Raw genomic sequence first — 8,809 nt, 5'->3', positions numbered from 1 at the left:
GCCGCTGCTGTCGACGCCGGCCAGCAGCTCGCGCCCCACAGGCAGCACTGTGCGTCTTTCTGCTGCGCTGCTGCTGCGCGGGAAAGCAGCAGCAGCAGCAACAGCTCCCAGCGCGTCGTCCACCAGCAGCCTGCAGCGCCCCGACTGGCCCCGCCGCAGCGCCGCGGGAGCCACGCCCGCCTCCGCGCTCTCCATGCTGCTGCTGCTGCTGCTGCGGCTGCTGCTGCTGCTGCGGCTGTTGCTGCTGCTGCTGCTGCTGTTGCGCTGTTGCTGCTGCTGCTGTTGCTGCTGCTGCGGCTGCTGCGGGCCAGCTGCACCAGCGGTCAGCCACGGGGACCACTGGTCACGACGCCCGAGACCGGCCCAGTGGGCTGCAGCAGACCCGCGCCCGCAGCGGCGCTCTCGAAGCTGCTGCTGCGCTGCAGCGCAGCAAGCGCCGGTCTTGAAGCTAAAATCTAATCTTAATTGGAAAACAAACGAAGAAGCCGCTGCTGCAGCAGATCGAGGGGAAACCCAGACGCAGCAGTAGCAGCCACACCGCAGCTGCTGCAGCCGCCCCAGCCGTCGGCACCACAAGCAGCAGCAGCAGCAGCAGCAGATGAAAACGACAAATCCACTAGTGACTTTACTGGCAATAAAATTTAAAATTGCTACAAACGTTTCAACCAAAAATTAACACCCAAAGCACCGAAAGACCCGCGACCGACCATTCGCCGCAGCAGCAGCTGCTGCTCCGCCTGCTGCTGCTGTGTAGCAGCAGCAGCAGCAGCAGCAGCAGCGCCACAGTGCTGCCTCGAAGACGGAATTAAAAAGGAAGAAAAGCACAAAATGAATATAAATGCTTCGCGCTAAACTGGATCTGTTTTGATGAGCAGCAAAAGGCCTCTTCAGCCCCTCCCGCCTGCTGCAGGGCTTTTGGCTGCTGCTGCTGCTGCTGCTGCTGCTGCTGCTGCTGCTGCTGATCAGTTCTTAGTTTTGGGTCTTCTTAGTTTTGGGTCTTCGCCGCAAATGTCGCAAAGACAGAAATCTGAAGAAGGCCAAAGCGGGGTCCTGCTGCTAGCTTTTGCTGCTTCTGCTGCTGCTGCTGCAGTGTGCAGCGGGGCACATTTATTATCGAAGCAGTTGCATTCATTAACTATTATAGATAGAATAGGCAAGGAAGCTGCGGAAGCAGCAGCAATAGGCGGCAGCAGCAACGTGTGCAGCTGAGTTCTGCGCTGCAGCTGCAGCTGGTGCTGCTGCACCAGCAACAGCAACAACTGCAGCAGCAACAGCTGCTGCACTAGCGGCAGCAACAACTACAGGAACAGCTGCAGCAAAAGATGCAGGAGCGCTTGGTATATTAGCAGCGGGAACAACAGCAGCAACAGCTCCAGTAGCAGCTGTTGCAGCAGCAGCAGCTGCTTCAGCAACCGCTGCACCAGCTGCTGCTGCACCATCAGCTGCAGCAGCTGCTGCTGCACCAGACAGATCATCAATTGTGGCAGTAACCGCAGCAGCAATTTGTAGCTGCCACTTTCCTCTTCTGCAGTGACTTCTTTAGGAGGAGCAGCAACAGCAGCAGTCGCAGCAACAGCAGTAAAACAGCAGCAGCAGTAAAAACAGCAGCAGCAGCAACAGCAGCAGCAGCAACAGCAGCATCAGCAACAGCAGCAGCAGCTGCAGCAGCTACGGCAGCTCTTTTTTCGTCCTTTTCGTTGAGTAGAGCGGCAGCATGCGCACATAGGCAGGAGCTCCGCAGCAGCAACACAGCTGCTGCTGCTGCTGCTGCTGCTGCAGTTTGTGGGGAGTGGCTGGCACTTAGCTAGCATTTGATTGCGCTGCAGACTCTCGGCTCTTGCTTGCTTCTGTTGCTGCTGCTGTTGCTGCTTCTGTTGCTGCTTCTGTTGCTGCTGCTGTTGGTGCTGCTGTTGCTGCTGCTGCTGCTCTTGCATCTGTTGCTGCTGCTGCTGCTCTGATATCGCTTCTGCTGCTGTTGCTGCTGCAGCTGTTGCTGCTGCTGCCGCTCTGCAGCTGCTCTGCTGTCGCTGCTGCTGCTGCTACTTCTGCTGCTGCTGCTGCTGCTGCTGCTGCTGCTCCATTTCGAGGACCAAAGAACCACTAAGGTTAAAAAAGAGCTTTGTTGTTTTAATTCAATTTTGTCTTTGTTTTATTTGCTGCCACTTGTGCCTTCGCTGCTCTATGGCTAGCTGTGGCTAGCTGCAGCTAGCTGTGGCTAGCTGCAGCTAGCTAGGCGCGGCAGCAGCTAGCTGGGCTTAGCAGCAGCTAGCTGGGGCTGGCTAGCTGCTGCTACGGCTGGCTAGCTGCTGCTATGTCTAGCTAGCTGCTGCTAAATCTACCTAGCTGCTGCTAAGGCTAGCTAGCTGCTGCTGAGGCTAGCTAGCTGCTGCTGCGGCTAGCCACAGCTAGCTAGGCCTGGCTGTGGCTAGCCACAGCTCTGTCACAGCTGCAGGCTCTATTTCTTATGTGACGTTCTTGCTGCTACTTGGCTCTTCTCCGAAAACCCTAAACCCTAAACCCTAAACCCTAAACCCTTAACCCTTAACCCTGAACCCTAGACACCGAGCGCGTAGAACGAGATAGGCCGCAGCACAGAGGAGGGGGGCCAGAACAGCTAGCTTCGTCCCACTTTGAGTTCCAGGGTTTAGGGTTTAGGGTCTAGGGTTTAGAGTTTAGGGTTTAGGGTTTAGGGTATAGGGTTTTGCTTCAGCGCTCACCTCGAAGACGCAGCTGCCGCGAAGTCGCCCGGCCTCTGGAAGTTTGCCGCATTTTTTATGTATTTTTAAATGAATAAATAAATAAATTAAAATAAAATAATTAAATAAAATGAAAGGAAAGTTCAAAATGAAAAAGAAGGACGAAGACCTGCGGCGTACACACGCCCGCCGCAGCGCTGCTGTCAGCAGACGCTTAGGGTTTAGGGTTTAGGGTTTAGGGTTTGGGCTGTTCTGTATCGGCGCTAAAACCGCCTCTATTTCTTTTCCTCTCTAAGTTTCAGCTGTACGTACACTTGAAGGCTCTCTTTGCTTCAGCGCGCCTCGTCTTTCTCCCCACGTCCAGGGTTTAGGGTTTAGGTTTAGGGTTTAGGGTTTGGAAGAGGAGCCAAACCGCCGCTGCTTCTGAGTCTCCAGCTTCTTGATCCTTCACAATTTCTGTTCTTCCTGGGCTGTCTCTTGGGTTCAGTGAGTGCAGCAAGACCAGCTGCAGCAGCAGCAGCAACAGCAGCAGCGGCAGCAGCAGCAGCGACAGCAGCGGCAGCAGCAGCAGCAGCCTTCACGCGACTCCCAGCTGAGTGTGTTGCCTCTGGGTGCTTCAGTTCTTTGCCCCGGCGTTCCGTCACTGCGCATACCCAGGGAACAGCGGCAGAAGCAGCAGCGGCAGAAGCAGCAGCAGCAGCAGCAGCAGCAGCAGCAAGATGGCGCCAGTTCGAGCAGCAGTTCGCCCGGTGACCGCCAGCGGCCTCGAGGAGTTCAAAGACTTGGCCCTTCCCCTGGACGTCCACGTGCTGCAGCACGACGAGGACACGTGAGCTGCTGCTGCTGCTGCTGCTGCTGCTGCTGCTGAGAGGCTGCAGGAGCAGGGCTTAGGGTTAGCGGTTTTGCTGCTGCTGCTGCTGCTGCTGCTGCAGAGAGACAGTGTACGTGACTGTGCCGAATGAGAGCGCCATTGCTGCTCTCGAGCAGCTGCCAGGCTATTCGGTCTCCCGCCTAGCAGCAGAAACGCAGCAGCAGCAGCAGCAGCAGCAGCAGACGACTGTTGCTGATGCTGCAGCAGACAGCTACCGAGTGCATACCACGACGGGCGGGCCGAGGGTAAGCCGCTGCTGCTGGGAGTCTGCTGCTGCCGCTCTGTTGCTGCTGCTGGGAGTCTGCTGCTGCTGCTCTGTTGCTGCTGCTGCTGCTTCGCTGTTGCTGTTGCTACTTTGCTGCTGCTGCTGCTGCTCTGTTGCTGCTGCTGCTTTGTTGCTGCTGCTGCAGCTGCTACTCCAAAGGTGGCACTTGGGGGGAGGGGATGTGAAGGCCAGCAACTGCAGCAGAGGCAGGGGCCGGCAAACCCTAAACCCTAAACCCTAAACCCTAGCAGCAGCTGCATGCCTTTGCTGCTTTTCTTCTGCAGAGAAAGGTGCTGCCTTCTGGAGATTTGTTTTATCTGATTACCGACATCAAGTAAACCCTAAACCCTAGCTCAAACCCTAAACCCTAGCTCAAACTCTGAACCCTAGCTCAAACCCTAAACCCTAGCCTCTTCAAAACCGTAGCGCCGAACGCTCCCCGAAACCCTAAACCCTAGACCGAGGACCTGTTAGCTGCAGTTTTTACCCTGAAGCCTTAGAACCCGCTTCATGCGTTGCTGCTGCTGCTGCTGCTGCTGCTGCTGCTGCTGCAGCATGGTGGTGCCGAGCGTGTGTCTGCTGCTGCTGCTGCACATCGTGGCTTCGCTTTGCTGCTACATTTGGTCGCCGCCGCTAATTACTGCTGCAGTGCCTCTTGGGGCTTTGCTGCTGCTGCATGCACTTAATAGAGATGAGGCCAGCCGCAAGCAGCACATTAACTAGCTGCTGCAGCAGCAGCAGCAGCTGCTGCTGCAGCAACAGCAGCAGCAAACGCACCCGCAGCTGCAGCAGCAGCTGCAGCAGCGAACACACCAGCAGCTGCTGCAGCAGCAGCAGCGCCAAACACAACACCAGTTGCTGCAGCGGCAGCAGCAGCAAACACAACACCAGTTGCTGCAGCAGCAGCGGCGGCAAACACAACAGCAGTTGTCGCTGCCGCAGCAGCAGCAACCGCTGCTGCTGCAGCGACAGCAGCAGCAAACGCGGCGGCAGCTGCTGCAGCAGCAAGCGCAGCAGCTGCTGCAGCAGCAGCACAGTGCGATGTCGCAGCCACGGGCCCTACAGGTACACCCAGTGCCACTAGCAAGAGCTGCGACTGCTGCTGCTGCTGCTGCTGCCGAGGTGGGCGCAGCAGCAAGGCAGCAGCAGCAGCAACGGACCCACGCGGGGTGCGTCTCCGCGAAGACGATCTCTGATTTGCTGTTAGCTGCTTTCTGCTGCTGCAGCAGCAGCAGCAGGCGCTGCAGCAGGAACTCGTTCTGCCGCTGCTAGGTTTAGATAAGCTGCAGCAGGCGCTGCAGCAGTAGTAGGCGCTGCAGCAGCAATAGGCGGTGCAGCAGCAGCAGGTGCTGCAGCCGCAGCGCAGCGAACAGCTGCTGTCATAGATTTAGGCACACTGGAGTTGCTGCTGCAGCAGCTGCCGGACAGCCTCCAGCTGCTGCACTACAATTGGGGGCATGTTAGCAGCAGCAGCAGCAGCAGCAAAGCCGTTTGCTGCTGCTGCTGCTGTAGCCGCTGCTTCTGGCCAGCCCTGTGTCACTGCTCCCCCAGGCGCGTGGGAAGCAGCACCTCGACCAATTGCTGCTGCTGCACTTCTGCTGCTCATGTTGGCTTTGCTGCTGCTGCAGATGCCCAGTGCAGCAGCAGCAGCGACACCAGCAGCAGGTGGTAGCAGCTGCTGCGGCGTTGCAGCACCGGAGGACAGCAGCAGCTGCCTCGAGGGCACGAACCGCAGCAGCCGCTGCAAATTCTTGAGGGCGTCCGTGCTGCTGCTGCCCCCTGCTGCTGCTGCTGTTGCTGCTGCTGCTGCTCCCTTCTGCTGCTGCTGCTGCTGCAGGAAGGCTGCAAGAGATACTTCAAAGAAAATGCCGCGCCGCACTGCTTGCAGCACGTGTTTGCGCCTTATGGTGAAGGGCAGCGTTGCTGCTGCTGCTGGAGCAGCAGCAGCAGCAGCAGCAGAAGCAGCAGCAGCAGAAAAGTCGATAGCTATTATGTCGCACTCGCAGCTGCTGCAGGCAAACTGCCACGTCGCGTCATCTGTGGGCTGCACAGCCAGCAGCTCAATGCACGGGCCCTGCCGTGTTGCTGCTGCTGCTGCTGCTGCTGCTGGGGAGTTTGCTGCTGCTGCTGCTGCTGCAGCGTAGAAGGGGGGATTTCTTGGGAAAAGGGTGCTGAAGCTCGCAGCAGCAGCAGTGCACTCCAGCACTACTGTCACGCGGCGGAGCTGCAGCAGCTCACAAGGTGCTGCTGCTGCTGCTGCTGCGTGCTGCTGCTGCACAGCCGCTGTTGCTGCTGCAGCATAAGGGAAAATGTCTGCCCACTGCTTGCTGCTGAGGGGCCCGCGGCCGCACCCGGGGACCTGCTGCTGCTGCTGCTGCGGCTGCGGCTGCGCTGCGTGGGAGTATAGCGCGGGGGCAGTGTCGGGCAGCCACTGCAACAGCGGCTGTTTTGCTGCTCCTGTCGCTGGCAGTGGTGCTGCTGCTGCTGCTGCTGCTGCTGTTGCTGTTGCTGCTGCTGCTGGTAGGCGAGTCGGCGGCAGCGGGGAAGGGACGCGGAGAGGGTGCTGGAAAGGAAGCCCCTCCTTGACGGCCTTGGCCAGATTTGCTGCTGCTGCTGCTGCTGGCTGCTGCTGCTGCTGCTGCTGCTGCTTGCGTGGAGGCGGCAGGTGTATGTACACGTTGGCAGCTACTGCAGCAAAACCCACAGCAGCAGCACGGCGGACGAGGGCCTCGAACTGGAGGGGCCCCTGCCACTCGAGTTTCAGGTCAAAGGCCATCCCCTAAACCCTAAACCCTAAACCCTAGCCATTGCTCTCGCGACCATCGGGCGCGTCGGAGACGCGAACTCAAGCATTAGTCAGCGCCAGCTGAAGAACAGTTAAAACCCTAAACCCTAAACCCTAAACCCTAAACCCTAAGCCACTGGTAGAGTGGGCTGTGGGGCCCTCGAGCTTCGGCCCTGCATGCTCTTCGAAGCCCTAATGTTCCTTCAACCCTAAACCCTAAACCCTGAATCCTAGACCCTAAACCCTAAACCCTAAATCCTAAACCCTAAACCATAAACCCTCGCTGGCTAGAGGGTGTTGAATGCTTGGCTGTGGCTCGCTGCCAAGCCCTAAACCCTTGTGGGACTCAATAGCCTGGGGGGCCCCACTGCCTTCGAGACCCTAAACCCTAAACCCTAAACCCTAAACCCTCGATCGTAATCCATAAACCCCCAGTTTTGCTTCTTTTTCAAGGAGGCTCTAGCCCTCGACGTCAAACCCTAAACTTGAGCTTCTGCCCTGTGCCGGGACAATCGACCCAGGCTTTAGGGTTTAGGGTTTAGGGTTTAGGGTTTAGGGTTTGCGAAGATGGGGGCAGAAAGGGATCTTAAGGCTGCTCACTTGCCAGCGCGCAAGCGAAAGAAGTTCAAGAAGCCCCCGCAGGCGCAGCAAGTGCAGCAGCAACAGAAGCAGCAGCAGAAGCAGCAGCAGCAGAAGCAGCAGCAGCAGCAGCCTAAGGAAAAGCGGAAGCCGCACAAGCAGCGGCCTGCAGCAGCAGCAGCAACAACACCAGGTGAAGTGGAGTCGGACTGCAGCACAGCACCCGGCGAAGAGCCAAGAGCAGCGGCAACAGCAGCAGCAGCAGCAGATAAGCACGGCGCTGCTTCCTCTCCCGCAGCAGCAGACACAGCAGCAGCAGCAGCAGCAGCAGCAGCAGCAGCGCCAGACCCCTCGGCCTGCGCAGCAGACCCGGCAGCAGCAGCCACACCGGCCGAAACCCCAGCAGCAGCAGCAGCAGCAGCAGCAGCAGCAAGCCTGTTTGCTGCTGCCAGCTACTCGAAGTGGGCCTTTCTGCACCTGCGGCTGCGGCGCTCGCTGCTGCACCACGGCTTTACAAAGCCCACAAAGATTCAGCTGCTGGCCATTCCCACTTTGCTGCACGGCCACGACACTCTCATTCAGTGCCCCACAGGTCCAAACCCTAAACCCTAAACCCTAAACCCTGATGCGTTGGGGTAAAGCTCTAGCGGACGTCTTTTGCTGGCGGGTAGGGTTTGCATTTAGGGTTTAGGGTTTAGGGTTGGCTGTTTCCGGCTCCGGTGCAGGGATGGGGAAGACTTTGTGTCTGGCTGTGCCGCTGCTGCAGCGGGTGCTGCAGCAGTCACAGCAGCAGCAGCAGCAGCTGAAGCGAAGCGACGGCACCCGGGCCATTGTGCTGCTGCCGACGCGGGAATTGGCGCTGCAGGCAGCAGCACTTTTCCAGCAGCTGACGCGGATATTCCCGTGGCTCACTGTGTCTGCTGTTATAGGTGACCCCTGCCGCTGCTGCTGCTGCTGCTGCTGCTGCTGCTGCTGCTGCTGCTGCTGCTGCTGCTGGAACGCGTGGCTGCTGCTGCTGCGCTGCTGCTGCAGGGGGGGAGAGCCGGAAGAAGGAGAAGCAGCGGCTGCGGCTGGGGACTGGAGTGCTGCTGGGGACTCCGGGGCGGCTGCAGGACCATTTGAGCAGCACCAGCAGCTTGCGGCTGCTGCCGCTGCTGTGTCTGCTGCTGGACGAAGCAGACCGGCTGCTGGACTTGGGCTTTGAGGCGAAGCTGAGGTGTATATACACCGCGTGCCTCCAGAAGATCCGCCAGGAGCAGCAGCTGCTGCAGCTCCGCCGAGAGGCTGCGGACGAATGCGCCGCCCTGCAGCAGCAGCAGCAGCAGCAGGGAGAAGCCGAGGGCGACAGCGACGATGAGCAGCAGCAGCTGCAGCGGCTGCGCCGGCTGGAGACGGAGCACGAGGGCGTGGACGGCCCCGCAGCCGCAGCCACCACTACTACCAGCAGCAGCAGCAGCAGCAGCAGCAGCAGCGGCAGGGGTCACCTATAACAGCAGACACAGTGAGCCACGGGAATATCCGCGTCAGCTGCTGGAAAAGTGCTGCTGCCTGCAGCGCCAATTCCCGCGTCGGCAGCAGCACAATGGCCCGGGTGCCGTCGCTTCGCTTCAGCT

General features: G+C 59.1%; 3 protein-coding genes across 3 annotated transcripts; 2 read left to right on the top strand and 1 right to left on the bottom strand.

Moving 5' to 3' along the window:
* Positions 1 to 3,415: 3,415 nt before the first annotated feature.
* On the top strand, positions 3,416 to 4,170 carry ETH_00025570 (uncharacterized protein; the record flags this gene model as incomplete). Its single annotated transcript, XM_013373276.1, has 3 exons — positions 3,416 to 3,525; positions 3,629 to 3,812; positions 4,117 to 4,170. The coding sequence occupies 3 exons, from the start codon at positions 3,416 to 3,418 to the stop codon at positions 4,168 to 4,170; spliced, it is 348 nt and encodes a 115-aa protein (XP_013228730.1).
* Positions 4,171 to 5,219: 1,049 nt separating this feature from the next.
* Positions 5,220 to 6,608, bottom strand: ETH_00025565 (uncharacterized protein; the record flags this gene model as incomplete). Its single annotated transcript, XM_013373275.1, has 1 exon — positions 5,220 to 6,608. The coding sequence occupies one exon, from the start codon at positions 6,606 to 6,608 to the stop codon at positions 5,220 to 5,222; it is 1,389 nt and encodes a 462-aa protein (XP_013228729.1).
* A 576-nt stretch (positions 6,609 to 7,184) lies between these two features.
* Positions 7,185 to 8,686, top strand: ETH_00025560 (uncharacterized protein; the record flags this gene model as incomplete). The annotated part of the gene is made up of 3 exons (XM_013373274.1): positions 7,185 to 7,788; positions 7,922 to 8,125; positions 8,229 to 8,686. The coding sequence occupies 3 exons, from the start codon at positions 7,185 to 7,187 to the stop codon at positions 8,684 to 8,686; spliced, it is 1,266 nt and encodes a 421-aa protein (XP_013228728.1).
* Positions 8,687 to 8,809: the final 123 nt, after the last annotated feature.

Source organism: Eimeria tenella, genomic scaffold, assembly GCF_000499545.2.
Source record: "Eimeria tenella Houghton genomic scaffold, Eth_scaff129, whole genome shotgun sequence".
Classification (NCBI taxonomy): domain Eukaryota; phylum Apicomplexa; class Conoidasida; order Eucoccidiorida; family Eimeriidae; genus Eimeria; species Eimeria tenella.
Note: the sequence above shows the minus strand (reverse complement) of the source record. Positions and strands in the feature narration are given on the sequence as shown.